The 23,673-nt window shown below is 33.2% G+C and overlaps 1 protein-coding gene across 1 annotated transcript in view; it reads right to left on the bottom strand.

The window, feature by feature from the left end:
* Positions 1-969: 969 nt before the first annotated feature.
* Positions 970-23,673, bottom strand: part of LOC129234623 (protein ABHD11-like) — a 45,000-nt gene continuing 22,296 nt past the window's right edge. The window contains exons 4-7 of the mRNA XM_054868656.1: positions 21,443-21,616; positions 14,146-14,328; positions 2,245-2,447; positions 970-1,165 (exon numbers count right to left, since the gene is read on the bottom strand). Coding sequence (XP_054724631.1) covers positions 1,018-1,165; positions 2,245-2,447; positions 14,146-14,328; positions 21,443-21,616 — 708 coding nt within the window. The 3' untranslated portion in view covers positions 970-1,017. The remainder of the gene's footprint in view (positions 1,166-2,244; positions 2,448-14,145; positions 14,329-21,442; positions 21,617-23,673) is intronic.

The raw sequence follows: 23,673 nt of genomic DNA, 5'->3' as shown, positions 1-23,673 counted from the left end.
AAATTCTGGTTTATGTTTTCAACTTATCTGTCAACAAAACTAAATATCCCCACAAACATAGTGCTCTGAGCCCAAACTGAGAATGCAACTTTTTCCCAGAAAGCCTGATATTAAGGATGTATCTGTCATAGTAAAAATAGGAACTACTCATATCATTTAAATAAAAACTTTAAAATTTTCTTTGAAACGAGTTGTAGATAGTATTCAGAGAAATTCGAGTAAATTTTTAAATTAGTGTTTTAAGTCGAATTTCTTTTTTAACAAAAAAGGGCTTTTATTGAAAATAAAAAATTTCTAGAATGTTGCATGCAAACTATATGCTTTTTAGAATGACAGAGGGGTTCCACGATGAAAGTGGACTTTCAAAAGGATTCCACTTATCAAACAAATTAAGAAACGCTGACTTAGGCGATGGAGGTGTGAGCGCTTTGTATCGGTTTTTAACCTTTTTATGTTCTTTACAAAGTTTTAACCTTTTTATCTGTTCTGACAAATGATTCTGTTTGAATGTGTATGGTTGTACTGTAATGCAATGTAGAACTATTATCGGCACTATCACTACAGCGCGACAAAAGAACGCACCCGAGGTTTTGCAAAGAAACTATGGCGTGATTTCTTTCATTTTGCATTTCTTATAAACTGAAAAAGAAATCCATTGTATCGCTATCAGCTTCCTGGATCGAAATGACTCTTCCTGGTACGTTTAATGTACAAGTAGGGCTACACATTTTTTTAATGTTAATTATTGATTCCAGCAAAGAAGAACTAATAGACGAATTGCGATATTACGTTACGTTCCCTTGAATTCGAAATCTGTGAGTTAAATGCATTCTGCTGCTCTGTCCTCTGACTTACATAGTACTTCCTTAGCAACCAAAAATGTTTTTTTCTCAAATATGCTTTATGGGTTTTGTGTTCTTTTATTTTGTGTAATTTATTCCTTTTCACCTCTAAAATCCATGGTTGAATTTGAATCATTTATTGCCTGAATCTGTCATTTAAAAACTTGAGAAGAATTTACAAAAAAAAGTTTGTTTCTTCAAGGAATTTTAAAACTTCGTCTTCAAACTGTGGGAAAACTCGGTGAATCGAATGGCCAGCTCCTTCGACGCCAACAAATTTTACCTTCGGAAACTGCTTTCGGATGTCCTCTAGATATTCATATCTGTAAAAAAAAATACCATAAAATTTATTGGGTTTATCATAATGAGCAAACAAAATATAGTGAAGTATCATGAATTTTTATGGTGGAATGGTTTTAATGTAGGCTACACCGACCAGCGAATGAACACTTAAGGGCAATTTTATTCTCAAAAATACATCGTTAAAAGCTATAGTATTTGACCCATGACAGTGAAAACCTTTTAACCGATAGTTATTGTACTTATTTTTTAAAAAGCTGGGAGAACTTTTACGGCACTACGACAAAAAAATTTTGGGGGTGAAAAAAATGATTAGCCCCAGTGAATTTACACCCCCCAATTTACAAGGTTTCAATTTTCCACGAAGATAGATTTACCGGATGTCTAGCATCCAAAAGCATGCTACTTTGCATTGAAAAAGGGGTTCCTTGAAACCCCGAAACATGTTGCAACACTTGAGTGATCCAATATCGTGCTGCAACACTTTGGTTACTTCCTTTTATTTTTTTTTTCGCCTGAAACTAACAACGTATTTTGCCTTTCCAAAAAAAATTCCAAACTGCATCCCTTGTGAAAAGTTTAAAAATTGAAACGTTTTGAACCATAAATAGCACATTTCTGGAGGATTACATATAAAAGTCAAGGACCATTTAACTTGCAAATTCTTAAATGTGTATAGAATCAGAACGGTTGTATTCTTTTTTTTTCATCAATAAATCATCAAGATGTTTAGTTTAGATCAATAAAAAACAACTCATCAGACAATATAATGCGTTGATAAATTCTGCTCGCAATCACTATCTACTTTGTCTGCTGTACTGGGCAAGGTGGATACATTTCTGCAATTAAAAAAAAAAAAAAAAGAAAAGAAAAATACTTATTTCTGTCCATTTATGAAGGATAAAATTCACTTAATTTTTGTAGATTGTACATTGCTAATGTATTAAACCATACCTACAGTATTTGTAAGACGTAGACTAAAAACTGATTATGTAAAATTCGTGGGACCGCGACCCTAAGTACGTGCTACTAAAGGTAAAAGTTCAATACTGTCCCAAGAATAGGCCCTGGGCTGTAAACTTTTAAAATAAAATATGCTTACACTTTGACTTCGGACGCTGTCCCGTAAATAAACAGAGCAGGAGCGTCAGAAACGCCAGTGGTTTCAGTCCAGAAAGAAGAAAAATCTTTCTCAATAGTATTTAAAAAGGCCTTGAAATTTGTTTTCCATCGGCACTTTCCACCAGTACAAGTCAATGGCAATACTCCATCCCTCATTTGATCTTCGCTGACCGTCATGTTTATCTAGGAATAAATAAATAAATTTTGTAAAAAAAATAATTGAATTAAAAATAACATGTATTTTAAGTGCACTTTTCCATGTTCATTTTTACTACCTAAACATAAACTGCAGCTACAGATTAATTTGAATAAGGTGCACTTACAAATACTAAGTGGCAAACTTAACTGGCAGCATTGTGAAAGGCTATGCAGATCCTAATCTCAGCATTATTACGCTGCCAGGATAAGTTTGCTCCAACTATAAACTCAGAGCTCTGCTTCTGCCACCTTCTGGATTGCTTTTTTCTTTTTTGCTACAAGCTTTTACAAATTCACCGGTAAAAAACAGAGCTTATTAATGTTGGGCTCGGAAGCTCACCCGATTATCGTTCCGAAACTGTATAGTCATTTTCTTGGCAGGGAGGTACTTGGGCACAGGAGAAGGAACGTAGGTGGAGGGGGGGGGAGGGGTTTCGAACTCAAAAAAAAAAAAAAAAAAAAAAAATAGAAACGTTCGAATTTTAATTTTAGGACCCTAAAAAGGCATTAAATGGTTCTTTCTACCCGAAATAATTATCCGCTTTCTTAGATTCAGATCTCATTCGAAAGCCCGCGAAAAACACCCAAAGAGTTCCTTCATTTCCTTCGAATTTCAAAAAAAAAAAAAAAAAAAAAAAAAAAAGGCTGTAAAATCACAGGGGAAAAATAAAAAAGCACTGTTAAGTCTATGGAACAGAAATTTTAAACCGGAAAATTATCGTTTGCGCGATCTTATTTTAAATTAGCGTTCAGAAGGTTGCCACTTTTTTTCTCGGTTGTGGCTAAATAAAATTTTGTTTCTGTTTCGAGGTAAGAATTTCCCTTTTTATTAGGGATTGCAATACCGAACCAAAAATCCAATACCGGTATTCGGTATCATTAAAACGTGAAACCGGAATACCGGTATTAATACCGGTATTTGAAATTTCTCAAAAAATGCTTGAAATTATATTGTTTCGATGCCACAGTTTATAATTTTGTACAAAAATTGTATTATTTATGAAAACGTATTGTGAACAAATATAAAATGAAGAAACAAATGTCATAGTAAAATATCTATAATAGTAAAAAACATAATGCATCGATTTAATTGTCTCTAAGCCTAAAACTCATTTTAGTGCTCAACTTTCCTACAGTTGAAAATACTCATTCTGAATTCATACAGGTTGATGGCACTTTAACAATGCACGATACACCTTCTCTATTGTCTAGAAATCCTTCATCTTCAAAACATTCGGTCTCTTTCGTGTTATTTTTGGATAAATCATTTTGTGTGTGTTTCTTTTGTATTGCACGTGTTATTATTATTATTATTATTATTTTATTTATCTATTTTTTGACATTTATAGCTAGTTATTATTTCTTTCCGAGAGACGGTACTTTTTTTTAATATTAACATAATTTTCTCTTGTGCAGAAGATGTTAGTGTTTGCTTTTTATTAGCCATTGGTTTGAAACTTACGATAAACTTGACTAAATTATACCTAGTTAGTTTCTCTTATATTCGTTTTCGCTTTCTTTTCGAAATTCCTTACAACGTTTTTTTTTTTTTTTTTTTTGTAAATATCTGAATACATGTTTCAATTGATTATGTTTTACCTCTATGCAAATTTTCTTGGCAATACATATTTTTTTAATATTATCTCGGCAAGTATAAAGCTAAATAGCAATACAGGACAACAAACCAATACTGGCAACAACGAATTGGGGCCATTCCACCGTCACCACGTGTGGGACAAAGAGAAACTTAAGTTTCATTAACATTTTATCATATCCTCATATAAATAATAGCCGATGATCGAATAACCCGCGTGTTTCAACAATGAAACTCGCGCCACGGCATGATAATTTGATAATATGTTTTTGTAATGTTTAACATGCAGGGAAAGGCTTTATTGTGACTAGACTGAACTCGATCCGGAACTTAATTGTTTCACTGTTAAGACTGGGTCACTTCAGGGAAATGAAGAGACAAAAAACGATCAACTATGAACGTTACCTACTGGATTTTAGGGTTAATCCACTGGAGTTAGGGTTACAATTTCAACTATGGAAATATCACCAAACAGGCCATGGCTTCGTTGAAATGCAGAAGCGATTTTCATCCGTCATACCTTGACGGACGACTTTCTAGTCACTTAATATTTTGCTTAAACAGGGGTAAGCGAAACTTTTAATCTTCACATTTAATACAAAGATGTTCCTGACATAGTTGTATTTTTATTAAACAATTTTGTCATTCAAAATTTAATTTACTTACATGCGTCATGTGTGAAACGTTCAACGCCAACCTCTTGTAACCCTGCTTATGAACTAATTAATATTTTTGCTCTATTAATATATGAATGTTAAAATAAATTGCAGATTTTGAGAGCAAAGGTTCCAATCTAGAGGAAACATATCTCATTCGTTGAGAAACAGTAGTTTAAACCATTGGAAAAAAATTATGTATTGGGCCAATCCACGAAGTAAGTTCTCATTTTGTCCCACATGTGAGGGTTCATATATTTCAATAAAAAGTAATTATTTAAAAATGTAATGACGAAAGTTTTTGCTTAAGGAATCACACTCGTTGGTAATTTGGTAAGCAATAAAATTGACTTCATTACCCTTTTAAATTATTTTTTTAAAATGAAATATGAGGCCTCACTTGCGGGACAAAATTACCGTTTCCCATGGAATGGCCCATTTCCATTTGTAGTGCAAACAAGAAAACGTTTTTGTCAAAATTTTGTACAGTTGAGAGAAATATTAAAATAATTAATTTGAATTTTGACCTTTTGAATTCAAATTATGATTTTCGCAATCACGAGTGTGTGTGTGTGTATGTTGGCATGTGTGTTTGTGTTTGTGTGCAGGTATGAGTGTGTGGGTAGTTGTGTGTATGAGTGTTTGTGGTGGGGGAGGGGGGGGGGGGTTGAATGTGTATATGTGTGTAGGCATATGTGTTTGTGTTTGTGTGGGTAGTTTGTGTGTAGGTGTGTGTGTATGTGTTTGAGTGTGTGTATGTGTTTATGTATGTGTGTAGGTGTATGTATATGTGTGTATGTGTTTGTTTGTACGTGCGTGTATGTATGCGTGTAAGTGTAAGAGATGGGCGCAACCTGGAAAACGGTTTTCGCTATAAGAGCAGCATCGTGAGGAACCGGTCGACGGTGATGCTGCAGAGGGTGCTGGAGGGAAAATAAAATGATATCACATCAAAACAATCAAGTGAGAACAATAAGCAATCGTGATTGCTCAAAAAAAAAAAAAAAAAACATTAAGTGTTACTGTAATGGGTGGTTGGAATAAATTAATCATAGGACAAATGCATTCCAAATTACACTTGAAATTAACTTTCACAAAGGGAAAGTGAGTGATCGGTTAAATGGAAAAAAATATAAACCTTAGTGTACACAAAACGCACGAAAATGCGATTCATCTCACCATCTAATAGTGACAATATTATTTTGAAATCTTCGCGCAGCTTTTGTTTAATGCTATTCTGTTAGTTTGTTCTTTTGAAAACATATTTTTACATCAATAGATTTATTTTTTTTTCTGTATCGTGGAAGAAGAAATGTACATTTTAAATATAAGTAGATATTTAATAAGTTAAATTGAAAATTCTTAAATTGAAACTATTTATTATTTTCAGCTAATACCGAAAATACTGGTATTTTACCGCAGCAAATACCGGTATTACGAGATTGCAAAATTTCTCGAAATATCGGTATTCGGTATACCGTTATACCGGTATTGCAATCCCTACTTTTAATTATTATTTGGCGATCTATCTTATTTATTTATTTTTTTTTAAGGATTTTAGTTGTATTTATGGAGGGTTGCGTTTAATTTTTTCGGGAACTTTCGACTTGTCGTTTTCTTTCTTTGAGAATAATTGTTTGGACGAGAAATTTTGCAGTTTTTTTCCCTGTAAATGAAGCCTGGTTGTTGAACATGCGTCACTTGACATAACTTTTATTTTCGAGGTAGACCGTGCAAAGCCGGGCAATGCAGCTAGTGTATAAATACAATAGGATTGCAAATATATTTCGTCTTAGCAGAAACTCATTTTAAGCTTGTTGGAATTAACGAGGTTCGACTGCATACATAGTTGCCTTTTTGCTGAATTGCAGTTCACAAGAGAAAAATCAAGTGTTCCGGTTTAATTTCTATGTGAGCTCAGGTTCTGCATTTCGTCCCCCCCCCCCCTTTTTTTGCAACAATTCAGGTAATTAGCGTGTGAATATATGTTGGGTAGGATATAAGGCTCCGCTCTTTTTTTGTTGCTAAGCCCTGACTATGCAAATATAATTTTAAACTATGCATAGCAATCTAATGGTCAGCCACAAATGAATATTTTTCGGTTATGTTTACGTGACCCATTAAATATGGAATCGTTATTCTACCTACAGTGATATACTTAGTTCTATTGAGTATTGTTTTGGATATATAGTTTGAGTTTGACTTTAAACAGGGGTGTCCATCGTCCTCCAACAGCGATAGCGCAACTCCCTTAAATATTACGGACCCAATTTATGAATTCTCCATGAAATTTTTTTGCTGTATCTTTGTAGGAAAACATGGCATAAATTGTGGTACCTCACACATGTGAATTATCTCTGCGATAGTGCAGAATGGATATATGCCTTTATGGGTGCATACTGCATACATGTATGAGGTTGGAAAAAGCTTATTTCTCAAAAAAAAAAAAAAAAAAAAAAAATCAAGTTTAATTTCAAGTAGAGTGACATTTTACAAGTAATGTAATACTATAACCAATCGAAATTGAAACATGTCGACTCTCGCCTGTGATTCGCGGGTAATAATCGGTCTTTTTTTTTTGTGGATATGTTGATATTCATTGGCTAATATCGATATTTGCTAAATTTTGGACTTACATGGTAACATATGTATTTGTAAAAATTTAGATATTTCAAATATCTCAACATCTTCTAATTTTATTTCTTAACCACTACTTCGAATGTTAATATTTTGTTAACTCTGCTGTGGGCAGGTAAAGGGCGGGCAAAAACTATAAATTTTTAATTTTTATTTTATTTTTTGCATTTTTGTCATCTATTGCACTTTAGCTTTATTGAACGAGACTGCTTATTTGGTTTCCGCTGAAAACAATGTGCGAAAAAACCCCCTTCTAATTTCAACATTTTCGTATCGTTACCATGGAGTCAAAAACACGTTTCTTCAACTATCTCTAAAATTCCACTTTGCAGATACTGCTACTTACCTGTCCACAGCAGAACTAATGAGAATAGTTAAATTAGTATTTTGGAATTTAATTTAGAATTGAAGAATTCCGTGATTTAGTCATCAATCACGTTCTGAAAGCTGTAGTTTTGTAATCAAGAAGAATGGTTCCTGTCTCTGTATGCAACAGCTGTCTAACTAATATCTTTCAAAGCATTCTCAATTAAATAAGAAAAATGTATTTGATGTTTCGGATTTTTCCCCATTAGTATTACTAGCTGCGTTTCCCGGCGCTGCATGGTCTTCCTCGAAAATGAAAGTTGCATCAAGTGACGCCTGTTCAACAATCGGGTTAAATAAAGGAAAAAAATATCCCACCAACGCTTGGAAAAGAGCAATTTCAGGTCTAAAAATTTAACTTTAGACCTCTTGAAAATTTAGACCTCAAATTTAGACAATGGATTATGTTAAAATTCTAAAAATATAATAACTTTTTAATAAACGCAAACAGTTTGTTTCCCGGCATTTCTGACAAAAGTCACCCGTGGAGAGCGGGTGCTGGGGTCGTCCCCCACGCGAGGGGGAGGGGCGAAAAAACCTTACTGGATTTGAATGAGGAAAACTCTTCAAAGGGGTTTTGCCTTCCCACCCCTCCATGACAAGTCCAGAGCCTCAAAGAATCTCAGTGCAAATTTAGCAAAGATCCGTCAAAAACTGGATTTGAGAGCCCCCCCCCCCATAGGAGAGGAACGAAAACTACCCTATATGAATTCCTGGGCATCTGTGCTAAATTTGGTGAAACTTTAACGTCAACTGTGGGTTTGTGTAAAAGGAACATACATATACACACACAAAAATAAAACTCCATTTACAGATATATTAGATTACTAGAAAGTCGCCCGTCAATGTGTGACGGGTAAAAACTGCTTATACTCTTGTACATTTGAGCAAAGTCATTGACTGTTTGGTAATATTTTGATTGTTGAAATTGTAACCCTAACTCCAGTGGATTAACCCTAAACTCCAGTAGATAGTGTTCATAGTTGACCGCTTTTTCATTTCTTCAATCTCCTGAAATGACACAGTCTTACCAGTAAAACAGTTAAGTTACCGGATCGAGTTCAGCCTTGTCACAATAAAGCCTTTCCTCACATGTTAAACAATATATAAGGATTATTATTTGAGACTAGCATTCCCGTACCCGGCATTGCTCGGGTAATGGAATTAGCAGGGGTTAACAGTGCTTGGTGCACCTAGTTTCGAAAATCCCCTATAATAATTACTTATTACCTATAACTTTTTCTAATTTGGGGAGGATCCCGGGGACCCTGGACTCCTTACATATATGCCTTTATCCTTAACCGATCTTTAACTGTTATTAACGATCCTTTTAAAGTATTGATTATCTTTGCAAACACAGGCCATCCACATTTTATTGATATACCTATGTTTAAGCAAAAACTTCTTTGTATACAACATTTTTAGTTTTTTTTTCTTTTTTTTTCTGGTGCTAAAATTATTAAGCTGCTTGATGAACTGACTTTGGAGCAAGCTACATAACATTGGCCGTGTGAAAAAAAGTCATCTCTTAAATCGGTCCCTGCTACTTTTAATGTCTGTCCTTGTGACACTTAACGGTTATTGCAAAGCAAACTTTAACAGGAAACTGCACTCTTCTAAATTCAAAAGGATAGTCCGCCTGTGATGATGTTCTTAAAAACTTCGTTTCTAGTTTTGAAAAAATGAAAGCAATAGACAGAAACATTATGATTTGACTTGAGAAAAGCCTCGAAGAACCACGTGAGACACAAAAACAATATCAAATTTATAGTTCGCTATCGACCAAAAGTTGAGATGAAGTACTGAATAATGATTTGAATGGAGGAAAGCCTTCGAAAATAAGGGATTTGAATTCAATGACAGGTTTTAATTTCGCAGAAATTAAGAGGTTTTAATTAATTTCTCCCGAACTAATTGAGATTTCGAAAAATCCTTTCTTAGTGGTTACTTTCGTAATCATGCGGACATGCCTGCCAAATTTCAAGTCTGAAGCTTCAGCGGTTTCGGCTGTGCGTTGATATATGTATATATATATATGTTATCTCAGGACATTGATTTTTATATATTAAGATTTCAGATGAAATTGGTCTTTTTATTTATGCATGGTAATGATTTTTCTGCTTTATTATTTCTTCCCTTCTAATCTTTTATTATTTGTTCAATTGAAAAGTTAAGTTTTTAGTCGCTAAAAGTTACACCGAATCTTTCTCTTAAAGCATAAGGGGTCATTCATTAATTACGTAAGTATGATTTTGACAATTTTTGACCCCCTACCCCCCATGTAAGGACAAGATTTTTCAAACCCCTTCTCCCATCCTTAGGTAAGATTTCATTTCTTTTTTGAAAACAATAAAATGTTGTTAAAAAACGGTTACACTAAAACTCCCAGTTTGACGTAAATCAAAGATTTTTATTATTCAAATATATTATATGCTGCGATACTAACTAAAAATAAAATATGCCATGCATAGTGCGATTCTTTTATTATATTTTTAACCGACTTCAAAAAAGGAGGTTATGATTTCATATTGCGGCTTTTTATGTGTGTTTTCGTATTGCTTCAAGAATACTGGACCGATTTAAAAAATTCTTTTTTTGTTTGGAAGAGTATGCCTTCCAGATGGTCTCATGTAAATTTTGTCTGGACCTGATGAGGGATCCCGGAAAAATCTATGAAACTTTAAATTTCATACGTTGTGGCTACGTAGACCAGCTTTCGTCAGCTCCGTGATACGTCACAGGAGGTCACGTGGTTTTGCTGTGAACGGTGCATTTTTTTCGACGGTTCATATTTTGACTTATTTAATTCTCACGCATCTTGATGTTTGATTTTCACGGCGACTGCCTGACTCTTAATTTTAATTACAGTTTCACTAATGTATTACTCATGTAGTAAATCAGTAAATTAAATGTATTTTGCTACGAAAATAGTTCAATTAATTAGTTTAGTATAAAATTCTTTTTGCTAATAAATAACTTCATTTAGTCATTAAAGTTTTTTTTTTAATATTTCAGTTTTTAAATATATTTAGTGTTCAACTGAAGGGGAATTGAAGACAAAAATCGAAAGACGATTAAAGTTATATTCCTTAATGAATATATAGTAAACTGGTGTCCGATTTCTGAAATTTGACAAGTATTTTAGATTTAAATTTTTCATAACGGCGTCAGTTTAATTCACAGTTATGGCAATACTAATTAACAGACTTCGTTGGAATTTTTTTATGTACTATGCTCCCCGATTACTAGATGACGCCTGGACCGATTAGGAAAATTCTTTTTTGTGTTTGAAACTGTATACTTCTCCCGGTCGTCTAATGGTCTTCAAGTCCGGGTATAAGGGATCCTGGAGCAATCGAGGGAACTTTTCGAATTTCATACTCGCGCTTTGTTGTTTGTAAATTCATAGCGTCTCACTAAAAAAAAAACGATTTTTATGGTTTTTTTTTTGTTTATGGATAGGAGTGATCTAACTTAGCTTCAAACATTTGCTTCTCCGTATTTGTTCTTTAGAAAAAAGTTATGGGCAAAAAACAATAAATTTCATTTAATTTAAATATAAAACGATTAAATATAAAATCCATTGTTGAAGAAAATACCATAAAACAAAGGTACAGTAAAACCTGTAAAGTTGACCACCTTTGTAAGTTGAACACCTGCCTAAGTTGACCGCTTTTGTCAGGAACGGAATTAGTCCTGTCTTATGTAATGAAGGAAAACCTCTGTAAATTGACCACCTCTCTATCTTGACTACCTGTCTATCTTGACCACTAATATACACCAGCTTTGGTTTGGAGTATTGTAAAAAACCCTTTGTAAGTTGACCACTAGGCAAAAGCATTAGATTGATTAGATTGTACTAAAAGTTTCATCAGTTATGCCTCAAATAAGTAACCAGACATTTTAGAAAAACCTATGAATATTTATGTTTCTATCGAAAAACATTTGGCTAATGTTAAGTCACAGAAAATGAACCAAACTTCAATAAGGAGTTACTTTGTTGAAAAATAGATTACCATGGTTACAAATGTACAAGAAAAAATCAAATGAAGAATTTGAGTCACTTTTGACTTGTTATGAATTTTTAGGAATTGTTAATATCAAGTAAGTAGTTTTTCATAAGCAATAAGGCTTTTTTTTCTTTTTGATCAATTCACAGAAATTTTAAATTTGTATGATACTTTATGCGTCGTTCTGGTAAATCATCTCTAAAAGTATTTAAACAACATTTTTTCTTACATGAAATACACCGACAGCTCAGTCATTTCCAGCCGAGGACTGCAGTTTCGTGCTTATTAGCACTCATCAGCCCGGCATAGGAAAGTGACTGAGCTGGAGATGGCAAACCTCTTATGGAAGCCAAGAGGGCCAAACAAACTTGTAGCTAATGTAGAATTAGCACAGACCAGCCGAATGACCGAAGCAATGGTTCGGTTCAACTCGAAAATTGATGGCAAGGCATGGCATATTCAGTAAATTACCGCCCATTAGCCAGGGCTAAAGCAGAAATACATGAAATTGGTGTATTTCATGTATTTCTGCTTTAGCCCTGGCTAATGGGCGGTAATTTACTGAACATAACATTTTTTTTCTTATTGTTTTAAAGTAATGTCAAACAATGAAAGTGAGTTTAAAGTATTCCAATTAGTTAAAAAATAAATGCATGAGACAAGAAATAACAAAAAAAAAAAAAAAAAAAAAAAAAAAAAAAAAATATTAAATAAATAAATGAATAAATAAAATAAAATAAAATAAAATAAAAGTTTTCATTACATTACTACCCTCTATATGTTGACCACCTGTCTAAGTTGACCAGCAAAGTACTGCACCGCAAGTGGTCAACTTACACAGGTTTCACTGTACTTTCTTTACTCAGTGTTAAAGAAAATACACTGTTAATCAAGGATGCCCCCTTAAGTGGGGGGGGGGGTGTTTTGAGGGGTATTTTTCCTTTTTAGGGGGCTCTTGCTTTGGGGAAGTCCCCCCTTAAATATTTCCCCTGTACTAATCATGTGAAGTCATATCGCAAATTGTGAATAAAGACTCCTTTGAAACAAACAGGTAATTCATTTAGTATTATTGCTCTAGTAGTATTTTGATCTTCATATATACTACATCACAGTAGATACTTTGTTTCTAGTGTGGTGTTGATCTATAATGGCCAAGTAATGAGAACTGTGACCTTTTTTACGAGTTACGTGACACGCATTATTGTGAAATATAAAATAGTTAGGAAAACCATTGACATTTAAATAGTTCTATCTAAATTAGCGCACAAATAAATCCTGGAGAAGAACAAAGATCAGTTTTTAGTTCCAATTAAGAATTTTTCTTTAACTAACTTCAAAAAAGACGTTCTCATTTCGTCGGAATCTTTTTATGTATGTCCCCGTAAACTCAAATGCGCATAGACCAATTAGGAAAATTCTCACTTTCTCACTCGAGATGTACGTAAGGAGTGCACCACATACTCTATCCTACGTACTTATTTTACGCCACTAAAAAGCAAAAAATAAATTATTTTCAAATAAAAAAGAACCGACTTCAAAAAACAAAGAGGAACTAAAAAGTAAAAAGTAACGGGTCATACTTATATACGCTTTCCTACCCAAACGTATTAATCAAATTTATTTTACAATTCCACTACAAAAATCAAATAAACTGAACACCCAATTATAAAATCAACACTGATTTTAATTACTATACCATGAATTATTTTAATACCTAATTATATGCGATCTCTTAATTTTGAATAACCTTTTGAAGTCGGGGCCTCCTAACGTAATTGAGTAGGTTTTTATTTAAAGGCTAATTTCGCGTTTAGTTAAATTTGAATTCAACTCAGGTGGGTTGTCAGTTACTTTAGGTAGTAGCTTATTGGAGGCCCCGACTTCAAAAGATTATTCAAAATTAAGAGATCGCATATAATTAGTTAGGTATTAAAATAATTCATGGTATAGTAATTAAAATCGGTGTTTATTTTACAATTAGGTGTTCAGTTTATTTGATTTTTGTAGTAGAATTGTAAAATAAATTTGATTTATACGTTTGGGTAGGAAAGCGAATATAAGTATGACCCGTTATTTTTTACTTTTTAATTCCTCTTTGTTTTTTGAATTCGGTTCTTTTTTTATTTGAAAATAATTTATACACTATTCATTCTTTGTAAAACAAGCAAAAAACAGCTCATCCCAATACGTTTTTTACCTTCGATTCCTGCCAAAGCACTTGATCGCGCGATTTCTTATATAAAATATCGTCTTGGAAAACATTGCGTAAAAATTAGTTTGACCCCCTTCCCTCTCGGGACCTTTACGTAATTAATGAATAGCCCCCTAAACACTGAAAAATAAAATTAAATTACGGCGCAATGAAATTTTTCTGACACCTAAGATTTTACAGTTTTTGTCAGACTCTGGTACCAGCAAACCTGTTTTAATATTTCTCTAAACATAGAGGTAAGGATTTCAGTTGCTTGTTCTTCGTCTGACCCTTCTGGCACTTTCTCCATGATGGCTAGCAGCATCTTCAGGAAATTTGTAAGGAGTTGTACATTATCAGAATTCATGTTTGGCACCATGTCTTCAGCCACTATGCTATCTACTCTTTCAGGCTGAAAAATATAGAACAATACTTGAAAATAAATTTTGTCTAGAACTAAATGAGCCTACTTTCCTCGTATACCAACATTGATTTTCTAACATCTGATAAAAATTCTCTCCATTACCTAAGATTACAAATCATGAGGATAATTAATTTGAAAAAATATTCAATGAAAGTAATACAAGTCAGAAAATACAAATTAAAATTAGTAAGACGCAATTTTGAACAATTTATCGTTAATAATTTTATTAACGATACAATCTATAGTATTTTTTGTTGTTGTTTTTTTCCCTCTTGAACTTTAAGTACTAACAATGTACTTTTAGTTATTTTTTTAGAGTTTATTGCGTAGCATTTTCATACTTAGAATGATTCAGTTTTCCGGTGGTTTTGGTTGAAAAATAAATTGAAGTAAAATAATTGGTTGCATAATTTGGCGCCAGCAGAATGATTGACTTATAATTGTGCTTTAAGCTGATTTTGCTTGCATAGCAAAAAAAAAAAAAAAAAAAGCAGTAAACCGACGAGGTTAAATGAGTTTTCGATTTACAGAATTTCAGACAATCAATATTAAAGTGAATTAATAAAGTTATAACAAATTTGACACTCGATCATATTTGTGTGGTAATAGCTCGGGTTTCCAAAAAACCGTTGTGAAGCAATTGTAAGATTTTTACTTATAACATGAGTAAAACTTTTGGAAATGAAGGTGAAGTTAACATCTCTAAGAGCTAATAAATACATCCACTTCCCATAGAAACTGGCTATTTTGCTGTATATCTGATGAATGATAGAACAGCCCAACCTTAGAAGTTGAGAGTTCTCTTCTTAACTACAACAGTCGTCCTACATATTATCAAAAGAGAAAAAAAAACTTAGATTAATTTTAATATTTTTCTTCAATTTAGTTTATCTAATAAATATGCCCTATAGTACTGAAAGCCTGAATTAATTTATTAGTGTATTGTATGGTTAAGTAGAAGATGCCTTAGGATGATTTCTTTTACATTTCAAAAGTAAATTTTGATCATCTCAATCAAAACTCAAAACTCACCAATTTTATTGCACCAGTGTGTACCATTTTTAATCTAGTTTTTGAGAATATATTGGATTTTGAAGGTTTTGGAGGGCTAACATTACTATTTAGCATTTTCTGAGCACAAGTCCATGTCCGAAATTGAACTCAAATTTGCTTTTTAAAGATTTTTTTAGCTATTTTAGTATGCTTAAGTTTTAAGTTTAATTATAAATTTGACTTTACAATAAAATACTGATCAAAATGAAAAAAGAATCAACTTTCTATCTCGAAAATTAAATCCTTTATAGTGAAAACTGTATATATATGTACGGTTGCTGGATTTGCGGTTTTCGCTAAACGACATGTTTTACAGAAAACTTTGACGTGCTACCATGCAAAAAATTGAAATATTAAGATAAAAAATTCCATTTGTTCTTATATCCACATATAGAACAACCTCACGGAGTTTTATCAATGAGAGCCTCGGGTGTCCTCCGCTGGATGGTTTTACATGGAATGACCCTGTAGCTATTCTGTCCAATGATGAAGCGGATATTTTCACAAAAGGGAAGCTGAAGAAGAAGAAGAAAACACACATACACATACATACGCAAAAAAAAAAAAATCTCCGAACGAACTATTTCGTAAATATAATCTGAATAGGTAAAAAATGAATATGCTACAAACAAATACAATAGCAGCATCTTTTTAACGAAACAACCAGCTTATTTTTGTTAAAAAATTTCGTCGTTAAAAAATATAAGGAAAAATTAAAACATCAAAATAAATATATATTTCTTAAATCATTGACAATATCACTTGCATTTCTTTCTTAAACGAAGAAAAATAAAGAGCGTTGGTTTTCTTTTTTTTTTTCTCATTGTTAAAAGCTTAAAAAGCAACTTTTCAAAATATGGAAGTTCTGTTTTACTAAATAATTTTCATGTGAAGTAAAATCATTTGCAACTCCTTCTTACGGGGAAAAAAAATAAAGCATCCTGAGTTTCCTTTTATTTTCTGCTGCCATAGATAAGAATTTAAATTAAAATTTTTAGAATGGAAAAAAATATAAATATAAAAAAACTCCTCACAAACCATTGTTTCCCACTAAAAACTTATGCGCTTTGAATTCCTCTCACTTTGATATTTATCTCTGATTTGCGTCAATGTTTAGTCTACAATAGATAGTATTTTCACTTTTTTTTTCTTTTTCTCGGAACTAAAAATTAAGAATATATTCGGAATCTGAACAACTTTCTAAATTACACAACATTTTTTCGTACTGAAAAAAATTTAGTGTTGGTTTCTTAAGTTAGAAAGTTTGAAATTTCTCCCCAGGCATTAATGTTAAACATTTTTGTATTGTTTAAAAATTACGCTTATAGTATCCAAATCAAAAATATCTTTCTTTCTTTCTTTTTTTTTTTTTTTTTACATATTCTTCTTCAAGAGTCCAACACCGTTTGTTGGAAGCAAGTTTGCCTTTAAACGGAAATTGAGACAGTTTGTGACAAGTGACACAAAACACAAGACGAGTTTGTGACGAGTGGTTACAAGAAGTTCACATCATGCATTTTTAGCGAGAATATGCTTATGAAAAATAGTGGCATGACACAAGAGGAGGAGAGGGGATAAGCTGAAGTGTAACACTCTGTGACAAACTGGGGAAGGGATCAAAAACCTTCAAAAACGAGCTGATGTGTGCATCACATGACTTCCTTTTACGCCAATTTAATGATAATAGTGCCGTGGAGTAAGCAAAGAAACACTTTAAATATTTTTACTCCAAGTTTGTTGCGAACTGTAGCAAAAAAACGTTTTATACAGATTAATTTTCCTAATATTGGACATTTTAATGTGGTTCAAAGGATAACTCTCTAAATATCGCCAATAGTGGCCAAAATAAAATCAGATTTAAAAAAAAGAAAAAACGCCAAATTTGTCTCCAATTTGGCGAAACAAATTGGCGACCAAAAGCTTGGCGATATATCGCCAAGTGTTTGTCAAATTACAACACCACTTGAATTTGCATTGAAATTAACAGTGATTTCCCTAAAAAAAGGCGTAAAAGTCCCCTTTAGAAACACCCGAGTGCAACCAAAAGGGGAGGTGCACAACTAGACCCTACTAGGCGTCTACTTACCAAATTTCAACTTTCTAGAACGTACTATTTTTGAGTTATTCGAGACACATACCCACATACGTGCATACGCACATACACTATATGACCAAAAGTATTGGGACACTTTCAAAAATTCACATTTTTAGGGATTTCTCGAGAAATAAAAGACCAATTCCTTTGTAATTTTTTTTCACATAAAAGGCATACTCCAGCCGCCATTTTCCATCAAAAATTAAGTCTACTATTCATTTAAGAGACGAACAACAAATTGAGGAAACAAAAAAAAGGTTTTTGATCATTTTTCATTGTAAATAGTTGGGAATAAGCTATAAATTTCAGAAAGTTAAAAACCTATCTAGAATTAATTTTTATACTTTTGTAAAAGTATTTCTTATACCCACGGAGATATAAGCAGTTCTTTCAAAATTCAAAAAATTTTTTGAAAATTTTCGGTTTATATCACGCAGAGTTTTCCGTCAAACGTTACTAAACTTTGAGAATATTTGACAGCATATTAGAGAAGCATATTAATAAAAGTTAATATATTGAAAATTTAATGAAATATGAACGTTTAAAGCAATTATTTTTTCACTGCGCATGCGTGAAAGATAGCAATTTATAACCTTCATAATCAGAATCCCAAACATATTCTTCCTCTCATAAAATTTTTTTATCTTGATAACTTTAAAATCTAAAAAGTTATCAGCGATCTAATGAGCCGAATTTTAATAATTCTTGGCTAGACGACGAATCGTAAAGGATCGTTCGCAAATAATCCGTTCTTATTATGAACCACTCTGCAACGATAGCAGAAAAGTGTTGCCAGTTTGCAAACGACCCCTTACCATTTGTCGCCTATCCAAGAATTATAGAAGTTCGGCTCATTAGATAGCTGATAACTTTTTAGATTTTTAAAGATATCAAAGTAGAATTTTCAATGAGATGTAGGATATAACTGAGTAATAGATTATAAACGTTATTAATTGCTATCTTTCACGCATGCGCAGTGAAAAATTAATTGCTTTAAACGTTTATATTTCACCAAACTTTCAATAGTTTCACTTAATTTTATTTTTATGTTTCTCTAATATGTTGTCAAATATTCTGAAAATTTAGTAATGTTTGACAAAAAGTTCTGCAAGCCGAAAACCTTCAAAAAAAAAAAAAAAAAAAAAAAAAAAAAAAAATTGCATTTTTGAAAGAAATGCTTATATTTTCCGTGGGTATAAGAGATACTTTCATGAAAATCATAAAAATACTTTCTAGATGGGTTTTAAACTTATTTCTGAAATTTATAGCCCATTCCCAGCTATTTACAATGAAAAATGATCAAAAACCTTTTTTCGTTTCCTCAATTTGTTGTTCGTCCCCTAAATGAATAAGGTAAATGCACCAGTAGTGGCCACTGCTTCAGTAGTGGCCACTTTAAGGTTTAGATTTTAAAAATAAGGATTCTAGGGGTCCAGGAGATTCAAACTTGCAGGAGGTAGACCTCAGGCTATAGTGTAGTGGGCAGTTCAAGGAGAAGTAGGTAGAGCATCATGGAAAATAGTTATAAATTATTTAGTGTGGTCGTCTGGATTGTCCATGATTTTTCAGCTATCTTCTAACGCTTCTCCATAACGAAGTATAAAAACATTTTGCTGTATTATGAATAGAACAATGCTCAAAAATAATATTTTTAGAGCTGTAACCATGTTATGAAATGTAAAAGATCATGTTCGGAACGTTTTCAACTCGAAATAGTTGCTTTTTTGGCTGACAGTTTACCTGGCCACTACTGGTACCAAAAAAGTTGGGAAATTCAGAAGTAGCCACCGAGTGGCCACTACTGAATCAGGAAGGTTTTTCATAAATCAACTGAATTTTCCTTTTAATAGGTTGTAATCTCTTAACATAAAAACCTGCCTCACTTCTGACATAATATTATTGTGTGATCTAGTAGTGGCCACCCGGTGGTCACTTCTAAACAGCAATATGGCCACTACTGACTCATGTACATTGTACAATGGCCACTGATGAATCAAATTTGAGGTTTGAAAAAAATTGAACAAATTGACATTCTGGCATTTTAAAAAATAAGACGATTAAGGAAGAGAAGGCCTATAATATGCTCATTGAGTTTCAAATATGATAATTGATACTGTAAGCCCACATTTTAAAAAAGCCAGAAAAATATGCTTCACTGTGGCGACTGCTAGTGCGTTTACCTCTTCTATGGACAGGTCTGGATTACTCAACAGGCCATCCCCTAGATCCATACGCCCTGGCCTAGGGACGCATATAGGGGGGGGGAGGGATTATTAAATAGTTTGTTGGTAAAAAAAAAACAGGAATTTGGTGCTAATACATATGGAGGAGAAAAATTCTACTAGAACCGAGAGAGAGATTGCAACACGCTTGCTGAGCAGGTAAAAAAATGAAGGGGGAAGGGCATAATGCTTAATCGAAGTAATCCCTTTTCTAAGCAAAGCAGATAATTTTTAATTTCTTAGATTTAAGCAATTATTTCTTGAAAATACAGATTTTCTTAAGGTAAAACACTTATTAGAAGTAAGTCACACACAGTAAAATCAGTAAAAGCCGTGATATATAAAATTCCCAGTTATAGCACTTGTTTACGGAACAATTTTTCTCTTGAAAGTCTTTGAATCATGTCAGTATGTGTTTTGCAATTTATAATCTATTGATTCATATTTATTTATGACTGCTAATAGTCAGGGACGTCCAAAATTCAAATTTTTGGGAGGGGGGAAATTATTAGTTTACCGGATAAAACTTCAAAGCTTACCGAGTAAAAATAGGAGCATGGTACTGCTAGTAATTTTCTAAATTATCTGTGACTAGCAATAATTTAGTAGTTATTAAAATTATGTTTACAATATAAAGCATAGGTAATCGGTAAAAAATAAAATATTAAGTTAAAGTATTTAAAAAATAATTTACCAGACAATACCAGATATTTACCGCCAAAGTTTTATGATAGGTTACAAATGTAGTAAAATATCCGATTTTGTGAAATATGTAACATTTACGATCTTTTTAAAAATTTTACCTTAGAAAATTCTCTGATTTCTGTGTTTTATCGATGTACAAAAGGTGCGTAATCAATTCTTCAGACCAATTTTATTTTCTATAATCTTCATTAACTTAAGACATAGCTGAGAATTAATGATAATATTTATGAGTCTTTTGAATCAACACGGATGACTTAAAATTTTTGCATCGAATGCAATCGGCAGTATTAGAAGTCTAAAAGTCTTCAGCTACAAAAATAAGACATATAAGGAGGGTTAAAAATAATACTAAATTCATAATTATAAATGTCCAAAAGGTAAAATCACAAGGAAAAGAAAAATGAGCGAGTATTTAAGAAGCGGATGGAATCGGATTTAGAAATGTGTGAAAAATTAGGATTAACACATAATAGCGTAAAAAATGGCCAAGATGCGTAAGTTTAAGCTAATGTGTAGAATTCAATAAATATGCATCTTCTTGAACTCAAAATCTACAAACAATTGCCAATTTCCATGATTTTTGAGCACTTTTTGCCGAAAATCATGATTTTCCATGACCATTTTTGATCATAGCTGATATCCATGACTCACTAAGTGCATGGACACCCTGCTTTTAGTAGTATTGAAAACTTATGCTGCCAATTTCCTATATTCATTGATATACCTTGGTATGTTGTAGGAAACAAATTGTCCTAGAATTACATTGAATTGTGTATTTATTATTTTCTTATGAACTAGTGGTACCCGCACGGCTTTGCCCGTAGTAGAAAAATTAAAAGATCTTTTGGGTTCGCCAATGTATTTACAAATAAGTTGCTGTTTACTAACTTTGTCAGTGTGACAATGTGAAAGCTTTCTGAATATTTCAATAAGAATACGAAGTTTCATTGCCTCACAAATTGAAGAAACCGCAAGGTGGTTAAAAATTTAGTGGATAGGTTTAAAGAATTGAAAGTATACTACTTACGTAAGTAATTGCTGTATGCATTGCTATTTTCCCTCCCAGACTATGCCCTATAATCACGGCTGTCTTCTCTTCAATAGTGTCTAATAAGTGGATGACGTCCTCTGTCATGGCGGCCACGCTCGTTTCATCATCCCAAGGGCTATCGCCATGGTTACGTAAGTCTGCTCTGCACACCTGAAATATAGTAATCATGTATTATATTTGAGGCGTTCAGAGCTAAAGTGAATCAAGTCCGCAAGCGACTGGACTCACTTGAGCTCTGAACGTCTTACACAGTGTGATCCGAAAGTGGGCGTACACCCCCTTCTCCTTTAATTTTCAACATAATGCCCCTTTAATGTCTTACACAGTGTGGTTCGAAAGTGGGCGTACCCCCCTCCCCTGTTAATTTTCAACATAATGCCAGTTATGGTTGAATATTTGCTATACATAGTTTACCTTGACGTCCTAAGAGTCAAATATTGGTAAGAAACCATCTATGTCGTAACATAGGTGAATTCTGTGCCATGCTCAAGCAGTTGTTTTGCGGAGTTTCTACGGATGTTTACAAATCTTAAGACTTCAAGGTAATTGTGTATGACAAATTCATCATAACTAACACAATGTTGAAAATAAAAGAAGGAAAGTACGCTCACTTTCTGTCCACTTTATAATAAGAGCTCAAAGTGATTTGTAATAAGTGAGGACTACAGAATTGAAGTGGATGAAGTCGTTCATGGAATTGAATCACTTTAGCTCATAACGGCTCAATCGTCAGTTAAGCAACACATATACAATTTTTATAAATAGTGATAGGTTATACTTTAACGTGCAGGCAAAATTTCGAAGCTACCTTTGGTATCAAAAGGTTAGTTGGTAAATTCAAACAAAAAAACATGCAATGAATGTGTAAAAGCAGTCTAAACTAAGGACTGAAATATGAGTAAAATAAGATAACGTGAACAAAAGTACAAATAGCTGTTAAGTTGAAGAGTTTGAAATCCGAGCAGCCTTTTCAAGACCTCTCCCATCCAAAATGTATATACATGTATAAATGTTTTGAACATAAAGATCCCTGCATGCAAATTAATACGATGTTTGTTGAAGTTAGGGAAGGGAGGTTCGGGGGTACTCCCACAGAAATTTTGTTCTATTGAAGTTCTAAAAAACGCAAACGAGGATTGAAAAAAAAAAAAAAAAGTGAGATTCGAGACTCCCCCTCGGAATTTTTCAATATAGAAGTTTTAAAAATAGAATTTTTGGATTATCTCTGCGGTGATTTTAGTGTGTTACAGAGGGAGCAGGTTTGAATACCTTCCCATGGAAATTTTTCGAAAGCTAAATCTTAAACATACGTTTTCAGGCTATCTTTGGCAACTTTAGAGGAAGGGATTTGGTTCAGAGATTTCCTCTCTGGTAAATTTTTGAAACTGAAGTTCTAAAAAGACAATTTTAGATGATCTTTGATAAAACACTATTAAAGGGGGTTTCGGAACTTTCCTCGGATTTTTTTTGAAATTGCAATAATAAAAACACAATTGTAATCCAATTCTGAGGACATAAAGATAAGATATAGGATTCGGAGTACTCTCTTGAATATTTTTGAAATTGAATTTCTCAAAACGCAGTGTCAGACCGTCCTTGGTTATGTCACCGACTGCCTTGTCTAGTATAGTTAGAGAAGTCTGACTGCGGATGAGGAGGTCCTTGGTTCGAATCACGGCTTGGGCATGGATGTACGTTCTCTTTCTTGTTCTTCTCCTTCCTTTCTGTGAATGTGTTGCGCTGTGAATGGTTGCCTACCCTATAGGCGGGTCCTCATGGCATGTGCGCACTGTTCAGGTCGGACTTCACCCCAAATTGCAGTACGTTGGAAAAGTGAAACAGCGCACTCTCCAAATTGCTGTCCTAGCTGGCACAAGACAGCAACAACAATAACGGTTCTGTTAGATAGGGGGGAGGTTGGAGGCTTTCCTTTGAAAAGTTTTTGAAATCAAAGTCCTAAAATCGCAATTTTGAGCCTTCTTTTAAGATGTTAGGGAAACGGATAAGGTGCCTACTCTCCTCTTGAAAATTTTTGGAAATTCCTAAACCGCAATTTCAGACGTTCTTTGATGATGCTAGCGGGAGTTGGCTCTGGAAGCGTTCTTCCTTTTTTTCGAGTAGTTTTAAAAGTAGGGCGTTGTTAGCAAGCGGTAGGCATTGCCATCTAATGCCCATTCAAAAAGGTCATTTAGCTATGCACGATCGAA

The sequence above is a fragment of the Uloborus diversus genome, chromosome 1, assembly GCF_026930045.1.
Source record: "Uloborus diversus isolate 005 chromosome 1, Udiv.v.3.1, whole genome shotgun sequence".
Lineage (NCBI taxonomy): Eukaryota > Metazoa > Arthropoda > Arachnida > Araneae > Uloboridae > Uloborus > Uloborus diversus.
Note: the sequence above shows the minus strand (reverse complement) of the source record. Positions and strands in the feature narration are given on the sequence as shown.